At 41.3% G+C, this 26,979-nt stretch overlaps 1 protein-coding gene across 2 annotated transcripts in view; it reads right to left on the bottom strand.

Moving 5' to 3' along the window:
- Nrxn3 (neurexin 3) overlaps positions 1–26,979 on the bottom strand; it is a 1,645,001-nt gene that overhangs the window by 910,575 nt on the left and 707,447 nt on the right. For both annotated transcript variants that reach the window (XM_004624712.2, XM_004624711.2), the window contains 4 exons: positions 14,576–14,695; positions 4,381–4,762; positions 3,102–3,292; positions 2,273–2,446 (listed from right to left, as the gene is read on the bottom strand). In XM_004624712.2, coding sequence (XP_004624769.1) covers positions 2,273–2,446; positions 3,102–3,292; positions 4,381–4,762; positions 14,576–14,695 — 867 coding nt within the window. The remainder of the gene's footprint in view (positions 1–2,272; positions 2,447–3,101; positions 3,293–4,380; positions 4,763–14,575; positions 14,696–26,979) is intronic.

The raw sequence follows: 26,979 nt of genomic DNA on the forward strand, positions 1-26,979 counted from the left end.
TACTATATATCTTATGGAAGTCAATTTAGACTTCCTTTTATTTTAAAATTGTACTTCTATTTCTTCTTATCCTAACTTATATATTCTATATGGCTGTACTTCAAATACAGCGGCCAAAAGAGCAATTGGCTATAGGACGCTTTGAATGTGTTGCTTGAGTTGAAGTGTATTGCAAGGATAAAAAGCATAATCAATTCTGAAGGCCCACTGTGATCAAAAGACTATAATATATTTATTTAATGATTATTTATTTATTTATTTATTGGCAGAACCAGGGATTGAACTCAGGCCCTTGTTCTTGCCAGGGAAGCGCTTATTCCACTGAGCTATCTCCCCGGCCCCTATAATATATTTATTAATAATTTTGTAAGAATTTCAGGTTGACATGGTAATATTTAGGCTATTTTGGCTAGGCAAAATAAAATACAAAAACAACATTAATTTCACCTGTTACATTATATCACTAAAAATAAAGCTATCAGTAAATTTAAAATTATGTATGTGATTTGTATTTCATTTCTATTGGGCAACGTTATTTTACAGTTAAATGAATGACTTTTTCACTTTTCAATCTGAAAAACTGATGGCATGATAAAAATTTTAGCATTTCAATAGTGCCCTATTTAAATATTGATTTATATTATGACTTAACTTGCTAAGTTAATTATCAAGGATAACTACAACTCCCATCATTCTGCAATCTTCTAAACTAAGGCAGACCATTTCATTCCAAATGCTGCACCTATCCCAACACTGCCTTTTAGCATCTGAAAGAACTCAGAACAGGCCAGTAAAGCAAATTTCTTTTTTCAGTTGAATGAAATTGTGCGTTTCTAGAACACAAAGTGGCTACTTTAATTGCGGATTCCCAACCTTCTGTCCTCTGCACACACACAGGCCACACTGGGTCAACAGAATGAAGGAAGCATTGCTGGCTGAAGGAAAGGGCCACAGGGCCTGGGGGGAGCAGGCTTCTGCTGAGGCAGCACCGGCAGCTGACCCCGGGGCACCGGGGACCAGCTAGCCCAAGCGTTGTCAGTCTGTGAAGCTGACACAAAGCTTCACTAAAGTGTGCAGGAGGTGGTGGAGAACTCAGATGGAAGCTGGAGTGAAACAGGAGCGGTCCATGAGGTGGAACACGGGATGAATGAACCCATTAGATATGGTAAATTAACAAGGGAAACAAGACAACTCAACACAATACACTGCACAGACAAAGGACTATGAAGCTCAACCACAGGGCCGAATGCCTAGAGCCTACTGACTCACTGGGCAACTTCTTTGGCTTTCATTGAGGTTGAGTCACCCACTCAGCCACCCCAGGCTACCAGGGAACACGGACTGTGTTCACTGCTGCCCTCTGCTGGCACAGCGGCATTGTTTCTACTGTGAAAAACTTTTTGTCATTGACTTGTAAAATTCAGTTGATATGTCAAAGAAGATTCGAACATCTACAGAAACGGGCTGAGCATGGATTTCTGTGCTGTACGGGTGGGCATGCAGTACTATTAGATGTCTCACAAGAGACAGTATTTGTAAACAGTAAACCCATGTTTATCTAGTACCTACTATGTATCAGGCATTATATCTGATTCATTTAGACATCTTTCCAAGCAAACTATACTACCCCATTTTACAGGAAAATGTAGCTCAAAGAGGTTAAGTGACCTTCCAAATAGCAAATGTAGCTTCAACCTAGACCCGAGGATAGGTCTTTCTATCACTGAAGTCCCGTATGCCACAGACAGGAACTGCTTAACAATGCCTGATAGCTAGTAAGCACTTAATAAAATCAGGGTCTTCCATCATCACGGCATTCTGACATCATTTCCCTATCTCCTGCTAGATTTGCATCAAGTAATGCGGTTGAATTTAGCCAAAGCAAAAAGCACTTTTTAAATAGTGACACATATAAAGCCTGTGGTTTGCTGCTCACCTTGTATCAGAATATAATTAAAAATCTCTGAAGCAACTCAGCCACTCTAGAAGCAAAGGCACAAACTGGGCAAAGTCTGATGTCAATGCCACAGAAGGTTCTTTTTTGGCAAGTATGTGATCCTGAGAAAACATCTGCCAACATACACTCCTAGAGCCAGTGGCACATGTCCTGACATACTCAACCAGGGACAAGAAGACGCAGATGATGGTGCATTGTTGGATGGCAAACGAGAGTGAGAGGATTGGTAAACCAAGGGTAGGGATGCTGGCAGAGGCAGCAAAGAGGCTTGGTGCTTGCGACAAGGCCGTAGCTTAAAAAGAAGAAAGGGTGTACCTTCACAACCACGTTCAATCTGCCCGCTCCGATGGAGGGCATCATTGATGAGGTCAGGCAGGCGCCCATTCAAGTCCACGGAAGCCAGGCAGCCCTGAAAGCCATCGCGGGAGGCCACTAGCTTTGGGAGGTTGCTGTACATGCCTTGTGCCAGGCCAGCCATGTACAGGTCACCTATAAGAAAAGCAATAGCCAAGAGATCAAGTAAGTAACACCAGTGTGCTTCAGACTATTTAGATAATAACAGAGGGGGCAGCTAACACAAAATTAACATCAGCATTCCTAAACTAGAACAAGAAGAAATTACTATTTCTTATGTATCACTTATTACAGACATATCATCTCCCAAATTTAAATCACTTATCAACTCTATGAAATAGGTATTGTCTCCATGGCATGATGAAGTAAAGCTTAATGTTTTCAAGAAAACAACAATTTACTTGGTATTTTTATATGCTTATTAGAAATAATATGTTGAGGGTTTTACAGACATGCCATCAAAACTCCTTAAGACTCAAACAGACCTAAGACATTTTTACCAAAGTTACCCAGGCAATAAATGACTTCGCTGAAATTCCAATGACATATATCCTTCCCTCTTTATAATGGCCCTTCCCTCACTTTGATATTTATCACCACATTTCTCAGTCCCCATCCCAAGACATTCCTGAGGCTATCAGAGAAAATGAACTAATATTGTATGTTAAGACTGGCAAAGTTGCATTATGGTATTCTATGAGCATGGTAAACTAGAATCCACAGGATGCGCCCACAACCAACACAGGGCACTGATAACTGTGGTTAGAAATACTCTGAGAGGAAGATGTACCTTTCAAATCCAGATTTTTGGCCCCATTGATAACCTGAGTGACCACCTTGGTGTCCACCTTCAGGCTGTGCGTGTTACTGTTGTCCCGAGTGATGACCACGTTGTGCCACTGGTTGTCATTCAGGGGACGGTCGCTGTTGCCCTTGATCACATTGGGGCCATTCCCGAGATCAAACACATAATGTATGTACCTAGGAAGGACAGAAAATGCTCAACAGTATGAGGGGCCCTGAAGTGACTTCATGGCCATATGTGTGTAGGTGACACTGAGAGCTTCAAATCTTCCAAGCTCAACTTGTCTGGTGCAACCATCTTTAAAGCATGTGCTAGAGTTATAAGAAGAGTCATCACCTAGTATATCATTCTTCATCTTAGTTTCACCCTTAGAGTCCATTTCTTTGACACTGATAATCCTTGCATACTCCCACAGGCATATAGCACCCACAACCAACACAGGTGGGTGGTATTCTGAAAAGCACTAGTGGGCAGCATTTAAATCTAGTCAATCATGGATCTGGTTTGATTTTGGTTGATACTATTTTCCCATACATGGTACTAAGATGTCATGAAGAAAGGAAAACACTTAAAACTTCAGATATGCAAGCTAATGGTGGGGCCGGAAATCCCCATACGGATTACATTTTTTAGTATAAATGTGATGGCTGCACTTAGTATTACTCAAGAGATGGTCACCACCCACACCATGGTTCTCTTTTGCAAAAACAACAACAACAACAAAACAAAAAAAAAGCCAAACATTTAGAAACTTCCTAAGGCTGGCCAAATAGTTCAGCTGATTAAAGCACCTGCAAGCAGGCCCAGGGCCCAGGGGTTTAATCCCCAAGCCCACCGTGCCAACCCTGCCCCCAGGGCATGCTGAGTCAGCTCTTGAGACTGGGCATAGTGGCACATGCCTGTAATTCCAGCACTTGGGAGGCTGTAAACAGGAGAATCACTATGAGTCTGATCTAGTAATGAGACCCTGAGCACCCTGTAGACCCTTTCCTAAAATATAGAAAGAAAGAAAAAAAAAGAACCTTCCTATACCTTAAAGGGACTAAATTTGATAGTGAAAGCCATTAATTTCATGGAAGATCTTTGAATAAAGTTATGTTGGTCTCTTTCCCAGCCCTAATAATTTGTAGATACTTATAACTGATGAGGATGCCAGTATGAAAAGACACGCCTAGTGAGAATTGACATGTTTTCTCATGCCCATATTTTATTCAGGGATTCAGGGAAGCCACCCGGCATAAATTCTGTAGCCCCCTCCACTTACCCCTTCACCAGCTCCACCGCAATGAAGTCATTGCCATCCCCACTATTGAAGAGGATGAAGCCATCGGCCGAGGTGGTCTTGAACTGGAAAAAGAGGTGCATGGAAGTGTAGGCCTGGAGAGTGGCGAGGCTCAGGTAGCTGCTCTTGGTCTTGAAGGTGACAGGGTCAGCAATGATATTCCTCAGACCAAAGCGAGCCTTCAGCTCACAGTAATCAATGTCGCCATTTTTGCACAAGTCAATATAGAGCAAGCCATTAAACATGAGGCTCTGCAGGTGGCCAATGAAACTGGAAGGGACAACGGAGATGTAACGTTTCTCGGTCATGATACCAGTTTCGATATTGTGGAACTCCAAGCGGGTATGGTCTCCCACCATCGTACCTGTGCGAACCAGAAGGGGGCACAAATGGAAACGGTCACCAGGTTTGATCAGAGCACTTTTATTAGGTAGGTCTTGGAGGTAGAACATGTGTCCACTCAAAAGATTTAGTTTTTATGATTTGGTTCCAGACAACAAAACCCTCCTGACAGTATGCGTGTGACAGTGCTTCAGTCAGGGTGCTGAGCACGGGCTCAGTGCCGCGCTAACCATGCATTCACGCTCTCGTGCAGCTGCTTCGTCATATGAAAGAGAGATCGTCATATTCAAGAGAGCGTGAGTGTGCGCGACCCAAGTTAAAAGATAAAACTTCATTTGCTCTATCCAACAAAACACTGGAGTCCAAATACACACTGTAAAACAAAAAGTCTTTGCTACCATAACCCTTGCGATGACAATGAGCCCAGGTATTCACTACCAAATATTTCTTGCACGACTTGTGAAAGCGGTTCTTTTATAGAAATCCCACTGATGCTCATGCCTGCCCCCAACCTGTTGTTTATTTTTCTTTTCTTTGTTTTTTTTTTTTTCAGAACCAGGGATTGAACTCAGGCCCTTGCACTTGCCAGGGAAGTGCTTATTCCATTGAGCCATCTCCCCGGCCCCTATTTTTCTGTTAGTAACAGAATTTACCTCTAGGAAGCAACCTATCACATTTGAAGTGTGTGAATTAGAGAAAGCTGTCGCTAACCAAGATTAATTCCAGAGTGTGGGGTATAGCCTGAGAGTTTCCATTTTTGGTATTTCTAAGATAACATGTATGTGGTCTGATGCAGGAACCAAAGTTAGGGACCCTGGATGAACAAATGCCCAGTAAATGCAATGATGTCCTCCAGGGCTTTGCTGGGGCCTGAGGCACAGCGCAGGTACACAAACAAGACTTGCTTTGAGATAATGAACTGACCACCAACACAACACAAAAGCATAATGTAGGGAAAATATTTCTCAATGCTGACATCATTTGAGGGTCTGGATCCACTGAGATAAATCTGGAGGTATTTTAGCTGTCTGGCAACAGATTCCCTTTTACATTTAAGCATTGGAGTTGGGTTTTTTTTTTCACTCTCTCTCTCTTTTTCCATAATTTTATTGAGAAACAAATAGCAATGAGACATTTTCAAATCAAATTAGTAGGACACTTTCAATAATTAATACATTGCATATTGTTTTCTTAGTGATTATTTGAGGTACAAGATGCAGATATGATATCCTATTTACAAACACTATTCACACAAATCCCTCTATTCATTGAAGAGAATGTAGCTGGATGTCTATCTTAACTATTTTGAACATACAGATACAAAATGGTCATTCATTTGTATCCCCTTTTTTTCTTTAGTTTTGTCATTTAAATATTATAGGTGTGTGAATTCAGCAAAACATTCCAATGAGTTGGGTTTCTTATATCTGCAGCTGAATGAGCTGCAGCCAGGAAAATAAACTATTAGGTCTGCTGCTACCTGTTCTACCTGGAAACTCTAGTGATTAAATCACACATAGTGAAAAGGGCTTGGAAACAATATAGACTCTAGAAATTCTAATAACAAAGAAGAAACACTGGTCCTACGGCCAGAATGGAAGTAGGATACCTTGGAGATTCCTCAAAAACCTAAAACTAGAATTTGTATTCAATCCATTTACACTCCTTTATATATCTTACCTAAAGAGGTAAAGAAATCATATTAAACTGAGCCATGGGGGGCCGGGGAGATGGCTCAGTGGAATAAGTGCTTCCCTGGCAAATGCAAGGGCCTGAGTTCAATCCCTGGTTCCACAAAAAAAAATAAAATAAAATAAAATAAAAAAACAAACTGAGTCATGCTTACCCATTTTTTTAAATGTATTTGGTACAGGGTCTATAAGGTCTCTCTAGATAGATAGGACTCGTAATAAGTCTCCTGTTTTCAGCCTCCCAAGTGTTGGCATTACAGGCTCGCGCCACCATGCCCAGTCTCACTTGCCATCTCAGTGCACCCTAGAGGCAGGGCTGGCACAGCTTGCCGGGGATCAAACCCCAGCCACTGCGCTCTGCCTAAGCAGGTGTTTAGTCCACTGAGCTATTTGGCTGGCTCCATACCCACGTTTATAAAACACAATTCATGATTGTGAAATCTTGCAAACAGCCTTATGTCCATCCCCAGATGGATGGACAAAGAACGTGTGGTATCTATACACCATGCAGTTCTACTCTGCTATCAAGAAGGATAAAGATAAGCTGAGTCATTTATAAGAAAATAGCTACACCTTGAAATCATAATGTTAAGTGAAATAAATCAGATACACAAGCATAAGTATCACAGGGTTTCTTTTTTTAAAAAAAATTATTTGGTACAGGGTCTCCCTATGCAGCTCAGACTCCTAGTGAACCTCCTGGCTCAGCCTCCCCAGAGCTGGGATTACAGGCGTGCGTCACTATGCCTGGTGTCATGCTGGCACAGGGTCCCCAGGGCTCCAGGTCTGGCATGGCATGTGGCACAGGGGATCAAACTTGGGTCCTTGCACTTGCCTGGCAAAGGCTTAGACCATTGAGCTATCTCTCTAGTCCCATAGCATTTCTTTTATGGACAAACCCAAACTAAAAGGAAAGAAAAAAATAAAGAGTTGATAATAGGATCTAGAGATACAGATCTTTCCCAAATGGGAAGGTGAGCGAGATATAAAGGGACAGGGGAGAGACAGGAAGGAAGAGGATGAAAATAGAAACAGACTGTGCTATGCACGTACACCAACTCCACACTAGGAATGCAATCTTTGGGTATCACAAATATATACTAATAAAAAAATGTAGAAATAAAATAAAATGTAGCAAACTCTACTCTTCTGCCCTATGATATTAGAGACAGGAAGAAGAGTTCTCTTTCCCTGCTTTCTTTTGTTGCTAACTTCTTCATTGAAGAAACTCTACTAGTAAGTCATGCTAGAATCTCTTTACTTCCTTTTTCACAACTTTGCAGAATGAAAGGGTGACATAATATGAAATATTAAGGATGACCTGCATTGAACCGCATTGCTCTGCTATACACATATAGCTCACCCTTTTAAACTTCCTGTTCTCTTTGCACCTTTGCAAGGTGCCCTCCATCCAAAACACCCCTGTATACCACTCATACAGTGCTGCACTGGGGTGGGGGCAGACCTTGCCTCTTGCTTCCGTGGAGGATATTTGTCCATCCTTAGTTAGGTCCAAGTGAGCATCTATAACTATCTCTGAGGTGTAGGATGTGGATACCATATTTTAATGACAGAGTCCTCACTAGTAAAATGGTGTATGAATTTCTATCTCTTTTCCTTCTGTCCTTATGAACGCAAAACACAACTGGCAGAAAGGGGCAATGTGCTTCCTTGGGTACCTTAAGCATGAATCTGGGTGATTCACCCACCTTACATCCTTGGATGCCCAGAGAGATTTGTTCTCTACAGGAGCAAACTTAGACCTGCAAAGAGTTGTTCCTGAGCACCAAAGTCAGCTTTCTTTCTTATGAGCTTTTAGGTGGTATTGTGACAACTCATGTCACATCATTCTCTTAATATTCACAAAAATAAAGGAATGATGGTTAACAAATACAATTTTGTAGATTAAAATCAAAATGCAAGCCAAATCTGGTGATAATAAGAGAAAGAATTATTGCATACAATGAATTAGTTTTGAAAACTTTTCTGAGCACTGACACTACAAAGCAACATAACCTAAACCCACCTGTTTTAAACCATAATGGGGATAAACACTCAGCATCGTAGCTACCTGCCGTGGGGGCTGGGTGGGAGAAAGACTCGGAAGAGGTCAGAGCCACTCTGCACGGGGTCATGAGCTAAAATATGTTGGTGCTGACATTCATGCTACACTGTATTTTACCCAAAAAAATCTACCATGAGAAGGATGAAGTGAGGAGCATCCCTGGTGATTCAGAAGGATGGATCCTTGTGTGAGAAAAGGAATCTCAAGAAATAATTTAAAGTCACTTGGGAAGTTTAGAGACACTTGTGCCCAACCTTTAGGACTGAAGGATAAGGAAATTCTGCTCAGGAGGATTTACACTAGCAGATCAACTTGATAAGACAAGAAAATAATTGTTGAGGAACAACTTGGCTTAACACAGGGTTAGGGTTAAGGTTGACTCAAGGAGAAGCTGCGACTAAGTCTGGAGTGGTAGAGCAGAAGGCAATGTGGGGCCAATTAGAAAACAGATTGAGTCTACTACTTGCTAGAGGAGCTCATTCTTCTGTAAATATGTATATATTCCAAGGCAGTTTCTATGAGGACCTTCATCTTTTTGTGCAAAAAAAGATGCTCAAAAATGCTTTTGAATTTCATAGGAAAGAGAAATAACATGAGAGAGGACAGAGCAACATCAGGACTACTGACTGTTTTCATATGCCTGGCCTGCCTAACAAACGCCACATCACAATAGAACTGTAGCAAGGCATCATCATTCTACCTTAGTGACGTGAGTTTTTAGCTCAGACAGATTAAGAAATATGATCAGGGTTTAAACAAATAAATGCTAGATCCTCAAATTGAATCCAGGTATATGAATTCCAATGCCCTTATCTTGTATAGGATACTGTCTCCACTGAGCTAAGATTTTTTTTTTTTCCCAGAACCAGGAATTGAACTCAGGCCCTTGGGCTTGCCAGGGACTTATTCCACTGAGCCATCTCCCCAGCCCCTGTCTCCAAAGAAAAATATGACACATTGCCCACATCAATATCCATGAAAAGCAGAAGACAGAATTTAACTCTTGAAATTGCCGTGCAGAAGCTGTTGTAAAGAGTTCACACTTCTTCCCTGTGGCCTGGCATCACGGTGCCTCTCCACCTAGTTCAGGGGTGATGTCTTCTGTGCCTGCCCTGAGCAGTCTCGCTGTCATGGGTCCTGTTCACATATACATGCCCGTGTGTTACTGTCGACTGATAAGGCATCTGGGGCCCGATCCTCACAGTTATGTGGCAAGTCTGGGCCAGATTCAAGTTATAGCTTCCCAAGAGATCATAGGAGAGTGGATAAGCATATAAACTCTCTACTTGCTCCCTGGATGTGCTTCCCAGTTGCTCCACAACTTCTTAACTGGGGTACCCTTGGGGAGTTCCCAAGCAATTTCATGCCTCACTTTCTCGTGTGTAAAATGGACATGAAGCTGTCAGGGTTGGATGTCTTACTACAAGTAAAATCCTTAGATCAATGCCTAGGAATTAAATTATCCTCTGCTAGTAATTGTGCGGTAATCAATTTTTCCCTTTCTACAAAATAGTTTTATCATTTTCCACTTATTCACTTACTTTCTCTCTTTTTAATTAGGATTCAAGTCTCTTTTAAAATAGGGCCCACTAGGGGCTGGGGAGAAAGCTCAGCGGTCTAAACACCTGCCTGGCAAGCGCAAGGAGCTTACCTTATGCCAAGCTGGCCCTGCCCTGGGAGAGCCATGCCAGCCACTGAAACCAGGCATGGTGGTGCACGCCTGTAAACCCAGTACTGGGAGACTGAGACAGGAGGATCGCTATGAGTCTGAGCTACACAGGGAGAACTTGTAACAAACAAACCAACAAAGGAAAAGAAAAAGAAAATCTGGCCCACTTTTAGTGTCCTCTACACGGCCCTTAGTGTACAGCAGAGGACCCAGAGGATGGAAAGCAGCCGTGACCTCAGAGAAAGGACTCCTACTAGAGACATCAGCTGAAGGGTCAGGAAGCAGATCATCATTACTCCACATAAAGTTCCTGTCCAATGATAAAAGCTTAGCAAGGGCTGGCCAGATAGCTCAGCAGACTAAAGCGCCTGCTTAGGCAGGCGCATGGACTAGTGTTTGATCCCCAGCGTGCCATGCCGGCCCTACCCCCGGGGTGCACAGAGAGAGTGAATGAGACTGGGCGTGGTGTCGAAAGCCTGTAATCCCAGTGAGTGGGAGGCTGAAAACAGGAGAATCACTAGGAGTCCGATCTGTGTAGTGAGACCCTGGATACCTTGTACCAAATACATAAAAGGACTCTAAAGAAAAAACTAAAAAAAGAGCTTCACTAATTAATTAATTAATTAATTGGCAGGCTGAGAGGAAGGAACTTGGCTTCTCTTGGCTTCCAATACAGTGAGAGAAGTTAAGAAAATACAGGCTTCCTATGTCTCAGTGTAGCATGCTCATTTTTTGCTTAACATTTTCCAGCTTTATTGGTCCCAGTCCCTTTTTGTCAGGATTTCAGCACTTAAAGTGTACACTAAGAAGTACTTTATTTAACAAAAAATCGTTTAGGGCTCTATATTTAGAAAATACTGCATAATTATTGGTGATTATCAGTGTATGTTAACTTATTAAAGAATCCTAATGTCCTGAAGTAAATAACCTCATTTTTGACCTTGAAATTCCAAATCCTATTTTATCAAACTTTTTCTTAACAAGAAGAACACATTTTTAATCAAAACTTTGGAAAATGACTTTTTCACTGTTTAGATAAAACAGAAAGCAGTAGATTTGTACCCAAGTAGTGAAAAGAGGGGTGAATTTTTGTACTTGTAAGAAGTTAAGGATGGAGTGGGTGGTTCATGCATCATCAGGGCCCTATTTGGAGAATAATCCAAGTGAGATATTCTTTTAATTTATTCTTAATAATAGAAATCCAGCCAAATCAATCAATCAATCCTTATTAACTGTCAACTGAACTTAATATGTTTGCAAGAATACAATTACACTGTAACAAATGAAAAATACGGTTGATGAATATTTCCTGCTTTGCTTTTGATTTCCTGGAGCCTGACCTATTCTTTGCTTCATTTCTACAAACCAGTTGAAAATTTGCCCCAGGGGGAAACCTTAAGCAGCATGAATGGCGTCACTAAATAAGCCAGTAAGATGCTACATAATAACCTGGGGACTGTGGTATTTTAGTTTCACTCCTTGATTTCATGACTTTTGTGAACTACAATTAAAATTTCCAAACTCCTTATCACTATAAAAAGCAACCAAAGGTTATCCCTCATACATGAAATAACTCTTTTCCTCTCCCTAAATTTCTTACTCCTCACAGCTCCTTCCTTCCACCCGAGGGTCAGACCGGAAATGAATGAACTTCATTAATTTCAAATATCAAATTACTGAAGGACTTTGGTGTTCTGCGGTTCAGCCCTGGCTTCTAATTATTAGTGGTTACAGAAAGCACAAGGTAATTTATAATTACCTTTATTCCAAAGGTTCTTTGAAAGAATAATGATCGAGACAGGGAACTACAATAATGCCCTCAGTGTGCAGTTCTTTATGGCTGTTCTTGCAGGGTAGGTATTTTTCAGGAAAATGAACGGAACTCACTGCAGAGACTGTGGTGATGGTGCCATCTCGTGGTTGCTACTGAAAATACGCTGTGAATCCATCACCCTGGGATTTACTCCACCGAGCCAGAGAAATCAGGGAGGAATGTAGAACTCACCCCAACCTTTGCAGGCTTCTGCAATAACAGCTCATGGGATTTCTTCAATCATGAACTCAGGTTGACTATGAGTTTTAAATATTTTTGCATCCCGTTTTATCATTCATTTCGCAAAGCTAAGTTACCCTTTGGGTGTGTGGATTAAAAAAGCACACTGCCCTGTTTGTGTATCACTACTAAGTTACTCCACAGTAGGAGTCTGTGGTAGGATATTCGATGTGGTTCTGGCTCCTGCATCTTTAGGAGGGAAGAAGGAATGCCGTAGTTTGCATTCTTCAATGAATTCCTCACCGCACCCTAATCCATCTCACTGTATTTTTCATTTCCTTATGATGGATTATGATGTAAAGCAAAGAAGTTGATTTTGTGTGGAATCACACAGACATCAATTTGAGGCTTAATTAAGCAACTCTCTGAGCTGCATGTCCTCATTCTGTAAAATGACAATAAAAAGCATTTGTTTTGAAAGACTGTGTTGAATTATGAAAGATTAAAGGACCTGATGTGGGGAAGACAGCTAGCATGCTATCTCCTGCCTACTGGATATTCTGTCTCTCTGCAGACTGTCTTTCTATTGTTACATATGCACATGTCCACCCACCCTCACAAGTGCACGTGCACATGCGCGCGCGCGCGCGCACACACACACACACACACACACACAAACTGCACACAGACTTCACCATAATTTCTGATCCTGAAACTATAGACACTCAGTTTTATCAATATAAGATTAAATGATAGAGTACCCCAAATTGCAGAACATGTGCGCTGGAAGGAGCCTTAGAAATAACAGAAGTGTAGGTTTCTAGATGAGAAAATGAAGAAGAGGTTTATTCTATCTATCCCAGAGGCACAAAGCAATTTAGTGTCAGTAATTGTCCTAAGCCCCAGAGCTCCTGACTAACCTTAATGATCTTAGCCACAGAAGATACCATAGGAATGGCTTAGGCCACTTGTTGGATTTGGCATGCCTACAAATGGAAGGCAGCCTCCCAACATCCTTCAGAGTCAGTGTTAGGGCTACGATCAGATGAAGAGGATGTTTCCCATAATCCCCTCTGCTTCTCCGAGTTTCCTCTTCTCAGATGGGTAAGGACCCTGCATACTATGTACTGGAATATTAGTAGTTTTGCTGAATGCAGCCTCTAACAGAATCCTTAGACATAACTTCTCTCCTTCTCCCTAGATCTTGTCAATTGTAGCCACCAATCAAATTCTGGCTCTAGATTTACCTTTCTAAATCTAATGTCTCTACTGAAATGGCTTCTTTTGTTTTGATTGAAAATGCAATCTAATCCACCCAAATTAAAAGCTCATAATCTATTGATTTTCTATATTCAAATACCAGTCTTCACTAATCTAGTAGATTCATTCATCACTTGAAGAAACATAACTTTTGGCTGGCCGGCCTGCCTGCCTGCCTGCCTGCCTGCCTTCCTCCTCTTCTTCTTCTTCCTCTTCCTCTTCCTCTTCTTCCTCTTCTTCCTCTTCTTCCTCTTCTTTTTCTCGTCGTAATCATTGTCGTCATCGTATTTTGGGACAGTGTCTAGAGGGTCTACAGGGTCTCATTACATAGATGGGACTTGTAATTATCCTCCTGTTTTTGGCCTCCCAAGTGCTGGGATTACAGGTGTATGCCACCATACCCAGTTTCAATTGCCATCTCAGTGTGCCCCAGGGGTGGGACTGGCATGACAGGCCCAGGGATCAAACTCCCAGCCCCTGCATCTGCCTTTTTGTCTTCTATAAAGCTAACACTTTGCTGCCATCCACTAGGCTCTCATAAAATATTCATGTGTTGTGTGTGATTGTCAGTGTTCTTTGGTATACCCGTGAAGTCATTCAACCATTGTCTTCCTAAATGTAACTCCCATCTAACAGAGGATCCATGCTGTTTGTACATCACCATATCTCCAGTTCCTCCTAAAACAGTTCTTGGTACAGAATAGGAATTCAGGTAATATACCTCATTCAACACCTTTTAAGCAGTACACAGTGTTTTAGGTATTTGCATCTCTATAATAGATTGAATTCCTGGGCTCTTCATCTCCCTCTACCAAGAGTTGCTCATCACAGACAGAATGAGGTCCCAGAGACAGGTGGCTGATAAATGATTTTGTAATTACTGAACAATAAAAGAATCTGTAGAATCCTACCTCTATCCTACAGGCCTACGTTCTGTGCCTAAGAAGATCCATATCTATAGTTATAGATGTCAGTAAATTCTAAACACAGATTGATGGAAAGTCTTAGGAAAATACAGAGGCTGATTATTTTCTTCACCTTTCATGAGCTCATTCACAGAGAAGGTGATTTGTGATTCATATTAAGTAAAACAGAAAGTTTAGAAATGAAATATCGAGGAGCTCCAAGGGAGTTAGAGGTCGCCTGGCTGTACTCACCCTCAGCCACGTCATCATCCACCATTAGCTTCAGGCTTTTTCCTCTTCGCACTACACGAACTGTGTGCCACTCGTTGTCGTTTAGCTTCTGCCCCGCATATAGGGTCTCAGGTCCTTTGCCTACGGGCAGTGGTAGGGGCCGATATTAGACGCAGTTCTCAAAGCAGCATTCATGCATCAGGGTCGTCAAAGCCACACTGGTGCACATGACCCAGGACAAGTCCATAGTCTGTACCATACTCAATGCTTCTTCTAACCCACCTGCCCAACAGGATCATCCCCAATAGACCCCACAGGCAAAAGCATTAATGTTCAAACATTAAGGACAGTCACAAAACAATGAAAGAAACCAGTTCCCTGCTTTATCTGTGACATGAGTCTTTAAAATGCCAATGGCACTGTGAGACTATACATAGGAGTCAGTAGCCAACTGTTGTTTGTTTCTCAGTCTTAAACACCAATTTCTTGAAGATATAGGAAATACCTCATATTTATTTTAGAATGATTACTAGGCATAATACACCAGTCTGGCTTTTAGAAAGTAACCAACAATTAGATGAGAAAAGAACCCTGCAACATATGCCATCTAACTTGACAGTTCCATTAATTAACCCACGGTCCTGGCTGCATTCAGTGACCACAGAACTCACAGTAGAAGTTGCAATAGAAATAATGTCAAAGTTTAAATCCCATTGTAAGTAGTGCTCCTGAAGGGAATGTGAGGGTCCCTGGATGTACCGCATTTTTTATCATCCTCCAAAATGATCCAAAGACTTAAATTGTGAAATAATACAAAATTTCAAAATTGAACTCTTTAGCTTGAAAGAATGTCTCACATCAAGCACCTCTATGTAAAGGAATTAACCATATTGCTACCTATATTGGAGACTCACAAGATGAAATGCAAGTGTGTTCCCTTGAGGATCAGGGCCAACAAGGCACTGTGGTCCTTGGGCAAGGGAGGGAGACACTGAGACACAAGAATCCAGCTACTGAAGGGAAAAGACCATCAGTTACTTAAGAGAGTTATGATCGAATTGAGATGTACATTTAAGGACAAAGAAGACTGCTTAGAATCAGAAGACCTAGACCAAGATTCCTTGTTCTAAGTGGGGAACTGAACCCCCATAGAAAATGCGGAATAAATATTTCTAGAACAATCAGTCATGTATGGAAGTCTGTTTCTCTAAAAATGACAGAATAAAAGATGAACTATATAGGTGCTCCATGTATTCTTACAGTTGTGGTGCATCGCAAGTGCTGGATTCACCATATTTAGAAAGCACAGCACCAGGCACATCACAGGTGCTTTAATGAGGGTGTTTTTAAAATAGTTCATATCTATACATGTTTTATGTCTTTGGCAGCCATTAATTAAGGTCAGTGTATTGTTGTCTAAGTCATTTTAGAAGCTTTATTATTCATCTTTCAATACCTACTCTCTTTCTCCTCTGTATCAAAGGAGAAAGTATCCTACTTTCTTTAAGAAAGAAAAGAAAGTATCATCTGCACAGAAATCTCTACATAATTTTAAACCATACCTTTTAATTTTGAGCACTGAATCCCCATCTATCTGCTGATTATAATGGCAGCCATTGAAATCTAAAGGGATCCTCGTGAGAAGTAAACTTTAAAATGGGTAATGGTTTTTTTTTTTATTACAGTGTATACAGAAAAGAACTTGTATTTAAAGTTTTTTAAGTGTATTCAAATTTGAACATTTAGTAAAGAAATGTACAAAGGATTGAATAGACAGCCAAAATTGGTACAGATACCGTAAGGTCACTCGATAAGTCTTAGGGAAAATAATTCTATAATAAACCATTTTGTATTCGATTTCTGCTTTTTTGCCCTTATTTGTTTTTAATATCATCTAAAATTTATATATTAAGAGATTTTACCCTATATTTCATCTCATTAGAAACTACTACTCATTATTTTCTTAAAGTCTAAAATACAGGGAACAGTTGCTTTCACAGCAGCAAGCTGAGAGGGCATTGGAAGAAAACAGGACCACATCATGCAGATACTTTATAATGAGAACAGATGTTCTCAGAACAAACAAATCTGCTTTTCTGTTTTTATGTTTTTATCCTCTTTGTTCTACATGCAAATGCTTCAATAAGAAAGAAGAAAGTAAGGAACTACATAGAAGATATTGGCACCAAGGAAGAACTATTACAGACACGGGCTATTTGAAACACCTCCCATAAGGTGGCATCTGTTCCTAAGAAATGTTTTGCACATTGCCTAATTTTTATGACTGGGGACAAAAGAAAGAATGAGGAGACAAACACAGTCTGTGTGAGGACACTGCTACCTAATTGTCATAGTGGCGACAGGATTGCAAACAAGCTTTGTTTCAGCCCAGTGTTCTTAAGTGATGTTAACATTTTACAAGTATTTTAGCACACAGAGTATCGCAGAGATGTGGATGGAGGCCATATTTAAACTTTATTCATTTTAACAAGGGTCTTGCTATGTAGTCAGTCCTGGCCTTGAACTGTGCAACCTAAGTTAGTCTCAAACTTACAATCTTCCTTCTTCAGCCTCCTGAGTGCTGGGATTATAAGTGAATACACCTATCTTAATAACAGTATTTACCTATCCATTTGGTTCTAAAATTTTCAAGAATGCAGAAAACTAAAAATGGGAAAACCAGAAACTTCTCATGTCCTACTGCAACCTGTATGTGGTACCTCAAGTCCCCTAATTCTCATTAGCTTGAGGAGAGAAGAAAATCCACACCCATCTCATTATAATGGCAGGGAACTTGATTCAATATTCATTTTCAAGCAAGAAATGAATAAATCTTGGTGAGATTTTGTAGAACTCTCAACCTCCAGACATGAAGAGTCAATGGCACTTACTCTTAATCAAGCCAAAATATCAACTTGTCCTACTAGAGGAAAAAGTTATGTTCAAATTCAGCTAGAAACACAAGCAAATAAAGAGAAGGGACAAAGCTCCTCCATGACCCAAGCACAGGACAGGAATAGCAAGTGACGCAGCACACAGACCGGCTAAATGGTGAAAGGAAAGCTTTTAGATTTTCATGGCAGCAGGATCTAGAGGAAAGATTTCCTCTGGCAGATTGCAATGAATATAAAGAGTTCTTCATGGCGAATAAAGGACAGTTCAGACAGGAAGAAGGAGAAAAACTTCTTTTAAAGTTGGAAATTAAGTTGGAACTAGTAAGAACTTAAAAGAATCATTCAAAAGCCATAAATTTCTAGCATTATTCTTTTTCTAATAACTTGTGGGAAAAAAAAAACTTATCTGCGATTAGATACATACTAGATGTATGTATAGAAGCACTTCCTGTTCTTTTTGGTTTAACTAATATATATTGATCACAAGAAAATCCTTTGATTCTCTTTAGGTTGTTTAGACCATGCCTTATGGATCAAAAGAAAGAAAACTAACAGATGACCTCACAGCATTTAGATAAACTTCCCAAGCAATGACAGGCATGTCTGGAATAAAGATGCCAAATCACCAGTGAAGCTTACTGCAACGCGGAAGTTTCCAGAGTATAATATTACAGTCCTCAGTACTGTAGAACAGAGGCTACAATGAAACTTTAAGAAATACCCAAATGCCTACTCCACCCAGTCTCCCACCAAACTCACCAAGAATCATCCCTTTGAGGTACGGCTTTGTCTCAAAGAAGATAATCTAATTTTTTTGATAAATGGGAACAGAGAACAAGGAATGATGGATGAAATACACCAACTAAATTGACTTTTTGACATATATCCTTCAGTAGTCCCATGGAAGTCTTATTTTTTTTTTTTTAAATCCAGAACTAAGGGCTGGTGAGATAGCTCAGCAGACTAAGCAGCTGCTTAGGCAAGCACAGAAACCGGGGTTCAATTCCCTGCACCACATGCCATGCTGGCACCACCCCCAGGCATGCTAAGCCAGCCACCAAGATGCAGAGTGGTGGTACATGCCTGTAATCCTAGTGCCAAGGAGGCTGAAAACAGTAGGGCTACTATGAGTCCAAGCTGCATAGTGAGACCCTGTTCCAAATACATTAAATAAATAATAAAGAACAATAAAATAAAAGTAAGACATTCAGAGAAAAGCTTACTTTGAGAGAAAAATCATGCCTGACATCTTGGAGGAGAGGACACTCAGATATTAACAGACAAGAAATGAGAGTGAATAATCTATCAGACAGGAATGATGGCAAGAGTCTATATTTGAACATTACTAAAGGCATTCATCTGCACCAGGTGTACTTTGGATTTTAATCATATTTAAAACCAGACTGTTCATGTTATATAAATTTGTTATTCCCCCCAGGAGCAGAAGCATAAGCAAAATTACAAATTACCACCAGTACCCATTGGTTTATCAATATATTTCTAAGATCCAACCAAAGCAATCAAACTAGATGGTTTTGCTCATATGCAGGAAGTAGAAATTCCTTCCGCTTGACATAAAGAGCCGTTTCCAAAAGTGGGTGGAAAGTATTTGAAAACTTTCTGGTTTGGGTGGGCTAGGAGAAAAGGGGGTAATATGTACATAATAATTACAAGACTTTACCTGAAATCTTTCTATTTGTGCAGAAAAGGAGACAAGAGGTAACACATTCAATTTCCCATGGAACCATGTTTCACATGAATCAAACTTCCTATAATACATGAACATTTTTTCCTAATGGAATTTATTCCCCATTGAAAGGATACAAGGAGACATGGATACAGTTCATATCTAAATGATATGGTAAATAGATGCTTAAAATGATTGACTGCTTTAGATTTCAAGAACACCAAAGATATTTATAAAGAGAAAACTTACCTTCATTTCCACCAACACCTTCAGTTAGGCTAGCTGAGCCATGAGAAGCATTTTTATCAAGACCAAACACCACAGATTTATCCTCCCCGGAATAGGACTATACAAGGAAGAGCAGGGGTTGAAGAGGAAAATGGAATGGGGCTAAAGTGCAGGACCAGACAGGCACATAGGCAAAACAGCATTTAATTTTCTGCTTGCAAATTTTCAAGTTCTAGTTGTTTCCTTTGAGTTCATAGTCCAAAAGGGATTAAGGAGGCATTGGGTTTGGTTTGGTGGGTATAAACCAATAAACATTTACATGAGATAAACAATTTTAAACCATGTCATTTTTAGAATTGATTGGACAAAACATCCCAACTAGATCATTTCTTACTTACTAGAGCTGAGTGCCAGGCAGTGATTTGAGATTCCTACACCAGGTGTGGAAAGCCCAGGGAGCTTTGTGCAAGTCTTCTAGTCAAACCTCTCCCACTGAGGTGAGCAAAAGACAAGTGACACAGCTGTCCAGCCTGGGTACATGTAAACTCCTGGAGACTCTGCTTCTACTTATAAGTCAATAAATCACTACCAGTATTTATTCAGCTTGAACAACCAAGAACAGTGTGGATGCTGTACCTAGACTGTGTCCCACTATGCCTTCCTGTCCACCTCCCTAAGGCTCATCTCTTACTGTTTCCCTAGAACCAACATAGCATCATCCTTACTCATCTATAAGTGTGCCACAGGTACTATTCACGTATTTAACAAATGGTAATAAGGATGAGACCAGGAGCCATCCTGTGCATGAAAGATATATGCAAAACAAGGAAGTCCTGCCCTTCTTACAGACCTAACAGTCTGTGGTAAGTTATGGGGTCATGGAATGTGAAAGATCACACATAAATTAAGGAATAACATCACAACATTAGAATTGAGTTCTTTTTGCGAAACTGTAGAACGCAAAATAGGATAATTCGATGAAAAGTAATTGGGGTGGGGCTGGCCAGATAGCGCAGCAGATTGAAGTGCCTACTTAGGCAAATGCAGGGACTGGGGTTCAATCCCCAGTATTCCATGCTGGTCCTGCCCCTGGGGTGCACTGAAATGGTTATTGAGACTGAGTGAGGTGGCAAGCCTTGTAATCCCAGCACTTAGGAGGCTGAAAACTGGAGGATCACTAATAGTCTGATATGTGTAGTGAGTCCCTGTATTAAATACATTAAAAAAAAAAAGTAGTTGGGGTGGAAAGCAGAACTAGAACACTGACTATTTTTATAGAAGGTTCCAGAAAGGATTCCTTGAGGTGATTCCTCAGTTCACATCCTGAGTACTTGGAGGAGAAGAGAGCTATTAAACAAGGTGTTCAACAAGTCTTCTCTGAGGAAATACATTTAAGGGAGTCAACCACGAGAAAGTCCAAAGCTATAGTGACAGCAAGAACAGATGTTCTGAGGAGCTGGACAGGTTGGGGGAATAGAACAATGAAAGGAGACTTTTATAACAGGAGCCCATGTTTGACAGAGAAAGAGTGGTAGGAGAAAACCTGGCCATGTAGGGGGAGGCCAGACCACATGAGACCCTGAAAGTTGGTCTAAAACCCAACTGGAAGTTCTTGGAAGGTTTTAAGTATGGGGATTATATGACTCAATCTAAGTTTTAAAAGTCTCTCTTCATCCCATGGGCATAGTGGACCAAAGGAGGCTAACAATGGAAATAAGGCAGTGTAGCAGGACAAGGCTAAGTGCAGGAGGTAAAAGTAACTTAGAATAAGGAGAGGCAGGAAAAACTGAAGTGATGAGATTTGGTGTGTATTTTAGAAGCAGGATCAACGGCACTTGGACACTAGTTTGGGAGGTAGATTGGGAGTGGGACAGGGAGAAAGAAAAGGAAACAGAGATCAATGTTGGCTTGTAGGTTTTAGTTTGAGAACCTGAGCAGATGTAGACAAACTCAGCCTGCAAGAAGATGCTAGAAAGAGCAATGCACGGCTGACCTTATTAATCAAAATAGCCTACTCCTGTTCGTGGGACTCCCTGCCCAGCATCAGCTGCTGGTTTTCACAGCTCCTAGCAGCTTCCTCCTGTTCACATGTGTGTCAGGTTCAATCCTTACCTGATTGTTTGCTTTTCTTTTCACACAGTAGGTCACCACTACATACCGATGATGTATGGTACTACCTTCCTTCCTTTCTCCTTCTCTTCCTCCCTCTCTTCCCTCTTCTCCCCTCTTTTCTCTCTTCTTCTCCCTTCTTCCTTCCATCCCTATTTTCTCACACTTTTCCCACATGCTTTCAGACACGTATTGGTATCAGTCCTTTGGGACTGGAACAAGACACACCCCTAACAACAGCAAAGCAAACGCAGGCAGCTCATTGTGTAAGACCTCCAAGTTGTGACCACGGGGTGAAATGAATCTATTCATCTCAGCTAGGAAAATGAAGTGACTCAAGTTTGACATAGAATGAATCTAGAAGATGTATTTCCAGAAGAATAAAGGATTCTTTAAAAGATGAAAAGGAATCTTGTCTCCAATTTACTGCCAAACCTCTACCTTAAGCCATAAATTTACAGCGGGCTCAGCAGGGGTGGGCTGAGGACAGTCTCAAGATTTCTTGCGATAATCTCTCTCCAATTTTCAGGAGATGGGAGCAATTTGCTCACTGATAGGCAGAGAGACCCTTTGGTGGATATTGTTTTGTTCCCTGTTTATAAAATAACTTTATGTAATATACTAGAAAGTTTTCCACTTTGGTTGTAGTATGATTAGCGGAATTTAGGCCTTTTTGATAATTTAAAATGTTATAGTGCTCTAGGATCTTTCGATTGTGATCTTTTCTTTTCTTTCTTTTTTTTTGTATTTTAGGGAAAGGTCTAGATGATGTTCAGGGTCTCACTATTAGACCGGACTATTAGATCCACCTCACTATCCAGGGTCTCACTATTAGATCCGCCTGTTTACAGCCTCCCGGGATTACAGGTGCACACCACCACTCCCAGTCTCAATTGCCATTTCAGTGCATCCCGGGGGTGAGGCTGGCACAGCAGGCCCAGGGATTGAACCCCACTCCCTGAGTCTGCTTGCAGGTGCTTTAATCCACTAAGCCATTTGGCCGGCCCACTGATCTTTTCTTGTTAGCTTAAATACTCAAATTTCAAAACAGAAGGAGATTGAGCCAAAGAGACTGTAAACAGAACATGTCCCAGAACCTTCCCTAAAGGTCCTAATGATTCCCTAATTTTTGTCTTTTTCTTATGAAGTGACTCCTTGGTATCAAAAAAGTCAAATAAAAGTTTATATCCAGGTTTGAATTGAAAGATACACTAAAATACATCAGGGACTCTTCATCGGTTTTACCTTTCTCCCTCCCTCCTCCCCTTCTTTTCTGATTCTCCTAGCAGAGAGCATCCACTTCTCTAGTCGTTCATCTGTATTTTACTTCTGAAATGACCAGGCAGAGATTTTGAGTCTACTCCTGCATCCTCTGAGAGAGAATATGCTACCTTTATAATCAGTAACGAAGCACAGCTCCTGGTATAAGAAGGTGCTCTCTATATTAGGGGGGAAAACCAATATTAATAGGTAGAAGATAACAAATAAACACATAGTTTGAGGGATGGAGAAGATGGTAGAGGACCAGAAGAGAGCCACACACAACATTTAAACAATAAGCTGGGTCAGATGAATCCAGGAAGGTGTTCAGTACAGTATTAAATACTTACAGCTAAACTAATAACCAAATACTTTGATGCAAGCAGGTGCAGGGGCCAGAGGTTCGATCCCTGGGCCTGCCATGCCAGCCCCACCCCTAGGGTGCACTGAGTTGGCAATTGAGATTGGGCATGGTGGTGTGCGCCTGTAATCCCAGCTCTTGGGAGGCTGAAAACCAGGTGGATGGCTATGAGTCCGATCTACTAGTGAGACCTTGAACACCCTGCAGACCCTTCCCTAAAGTATAAAAAAAATTACTTTGAAGTGGATGAATAAATAAATGAGAGTAAAGAGAGTAGAAGAAAAAGTGGGGGTGCAGAAGAGAGCATGTTGGCAGCATAGTACATTAGTCAACTCTGGAGGGAAAATTTACCAGGCAGCACATATAAATAAAAGTCAGTCGCTACTTTTCTTTTTACATACAATTTTCCCAACTGGAAGAAAATGCAGCATTCTGAAATACTAGTAGTTGAGGGAAAGTGAGATATACAAAGGGTTGCCAGTTGCTTCGCACACCTTATCTTATGTAGCTTTATAAAGCTAATATTTGATACACGAGCTTTACAAATGAAGAGACAGACCAGGCACAGTAGTCTGTCAGGGAGACACAGCTGTGGGACTCAAGCACCAGTCAGTCTGTGAAATTTGCTCATTAAGTTCCATTTCTTCTCATAGTTTCTACGTGTTTCATCTCTTGGGCTGTCCAGTCGAGGAGGGAGGCAGAGTAAAGGATAGCAGGAGATGAAGGGCATACTGCCAAGTACAGTAGCAACCAGAAGCTCTAATTTTGGGGTGGTGGTAAGAAATAGTGCCTGTTTTTTAGTGCATTTTCAAGAAAAAAACTGCAGGCCTATCACTGAGAACTTACTAATAAATTCAAAAGTTAAATGTGTATGGTAGAAGCAAAATTAAAGATGAAAAATGTTATCGTACTTGTGGGCACACACTTGCAGCCCACACTTTTGGTGCCTGGCCTCAGCAAACCTCAGACTTCTGCAACAGCAGACAGTAATTGTGAGCTCAGAGACTGATCGTCCCTAAATGCAAGTAGGACCAGCTCATGGGTGCCCTCCCGGCCTGCAAGAACAGGCGAACAAGGAGTTAAGACAGGAAAGGCTGTCAGAGCATGGGAAGGTGGAGCTCATGGGACAGTGGCTCACCTTCCTTTGGTTTGGGAAGCAACCTTAGGAGGCATCCACTGGAAGGCAGCAATGCTCACCACTATGCCACCAACGCAGACAGGAGTCACCCACTGGGACACCTGTGATTCCCCACCTCCCCACAGTGCTCGGCGCAGGAGCCTTGAAAATGCCACTCACTGTGCTGTTTCTATCGGTACTGCTCGCTCTTCTCAGCCTTCACCCCTGCTTTGAGATCCGCTCTCAAATCCCTGACCCAAGCCCATGTCACATATTCTACTACCAAAGGAACACAAAGCAAAATAGTATAGCACTCAGTGTTTCCCAGGCAGTAACTCAAAGGCTACAATGACCCAACAAGGTAGGTAATAACATTTGCTTACCATGAGATTCAGACAATGACATAGCCAAGCTCACAAAGCCATTACATGGGGAGATTGAATGAAGAGTACAGGCTTCCAGACCCTATAGGTAGAGCTCTGCTCTTGACATTTATCTTGGTACTGGGTGCATTTAGTCCCTGAGGTCCCAGGGGCAGGGACAGCAGTCTGCTATCAGCCTTCAGTGCTCACTCAGGTATTACAGCTGTACATCACCCCAGTCTGACTGACTCCTGACTTTATGAAAAAATAACACAGATCTCTAAGGACAATCCCCTTGCCTTTTCACTGCCCATGTTGAAGGACTTCTGAGATCACTGTCACTTTTAAATAGCTTTAGTTTATTCACAATGGGAACTTCACTCAGGTGTGGGATTTGGAGGTACAATTTTGAGATGGAGAGTACCTTGGGCTCTGTATGCTGCTAAATAACTATCATGTCTTATGCAGAAAACTTTATATACAAAGATCTGTAGTAACAGGGTTTTTAAAGTATCACAAAGGTGGCATTTCTAGACCAATCCCCACATTTGAAGTGACTCCTTCCCAAAAAACAAACTATATTCTAATGTTACAGTGGGAAAAGAGACATTTTTACAGCCTTTCTCCTTTCAATGATAGCTTCCAGGTCTAGGGACTTGTGAGCTCAATGCTATTAGCTGTGAACACAGGCTGTTGCCACCTGAAATGATCACCTTGCAGCTCTTAAACATTTGGTTTATGCAACTGGGGTATTCAGGAAGATGGACCAGTGGAACTATGATTTTATCCTGGCCATAGTTCACCAGGATGATGGTCATCCTTCTTCCTAAGATAATCATATGCAGGTTTTAAATCCTGAGAAATCATAGAACACCCTCTCACTAGATATATCATCTCTTTATAATGCCCACTAAAGCTAAACTTGCAAGACAGGCATCTATAGGTAAATAAAACTAGAAAGCATCAAGACGACTAAAGGAACAGTATTTCAATCCAAATGTATTTGTTCACACTGAAGTGTGATGTAAATGCACCTGGTTTCAAGCACAGTGAGTGTGGCCATATCAAGGATGCACTCAGATCTCTTGGCCACTGCCACTTACTTCCACGTGCTGTCTTTCTGTCTTCATGTAACACTGTGAACAAACTGTGGAAGCAAACTTTAGACTGCCGAGTGTTGTATCCAGGAAGACGCAATCCCTAATGAAGCCAGGGGCCCCAGGCAAAAGGAAATAATTCCTGTGAAATTACCATCCTTCCCAGGCTGGATTAAGGAAGATGAGTTCAATTCTTAAGTTTGGAAGATGCTGTCAGGGCCCTGGAGGAGACATGGGAGTGCAAAAGTGAAAAAGAAACACTGTTGTTCTCAAGGAATTCCCAGTTGACTTGGGAAGTGGCACAAATGTGGGTGCACAGGGTGCAGAGCTGCGCACCCGGTGTACAGCCATTAGGGTGCTTAGTCTTCCGAAAGCCTAATCAGCAAATCTCCTTCTCTCTTCATATTTTCAAGTAAAATTTCGTAGGCCCTATCTGACACTGACAAAGACCATAGTTCTGTCTCTTTCTCAACTCTTCAGAGCACTGGACTTGACATGCACCCTAGATTCCCTCACTAAGCTGAAGAGTGAATGAATAATTCATTGCATTGTCCTACTCACAGTACACCTTTTTAAAAATAGATACCCTCACTGTCCTTATTGAGAACTGAACACCAGATGCCTTTCTATATACTTTGCATGTATTAATTTATCTATTATTTGCATCAATTCTATGAGGAGTGCAGTGTTTTACTGCACTATTTAAAAAATTGTCTCTTCCTGTCAGCCTCTTCCCAGTAAGTCTATCTCTCCTGGAGAATTATATTTCCTGTTTTATTATTTCAGGTAATTTGGGATTTTATTGTTGGTGGTGGTGGTGGTGGTAGTTTTGAGACAGGATCTCGGTACATATTTCAGGCTGGTTTTGAACTCACTGTGGATAGAGTCCCAGGCTGGACTCAGATTCATGGTGGTGATCATCCTGCTTCAGCCTCATGAGTTCTGTGATGACAGGTGTGTGCTTCCACTCCCGCAGTGTGTCGGGTATGTTCTGTGACATGCTTCATTGCCACGGAAACAAAAAACAGAAATAACTCGGGCCACTTAGAAGGTTTAAAAGACATTGCATAGTTCCGTCAGCTCTTTTCCCTTTGTCACCAGTATAAGAAGGGACAGGTTGGGGCTACTTCCCCAGCCAAGATTCAGAAATGAGGAAGACCTGAGGCAGCATGATGGATGTTAACCTGAGTGGGAAGTAAGGCCTGACACTATGAGTGAAAGGAGATGCTTGTCTCTGCAGCGTAAGTAAGCCAAGCTGACTGACGCATAGATCTTCTTACTATCAATATCTTACACTTGTAGAAACTGAG

Source organism: Octodon degus, unplaced genomic scaffold (assembly GCF_000260255.1).
Source record: "Octodon degus isolate 3935 unplaced genomic scaffold, OctDeg1.0 scaffold00007, whole genome shotgun sequence".
Classification (NCBI taxonomy): Eukaryota; Metazoa; Chordata; class Mammalia; order Rodentia; family Octodontidae; genus Octodon; species Octodon degus.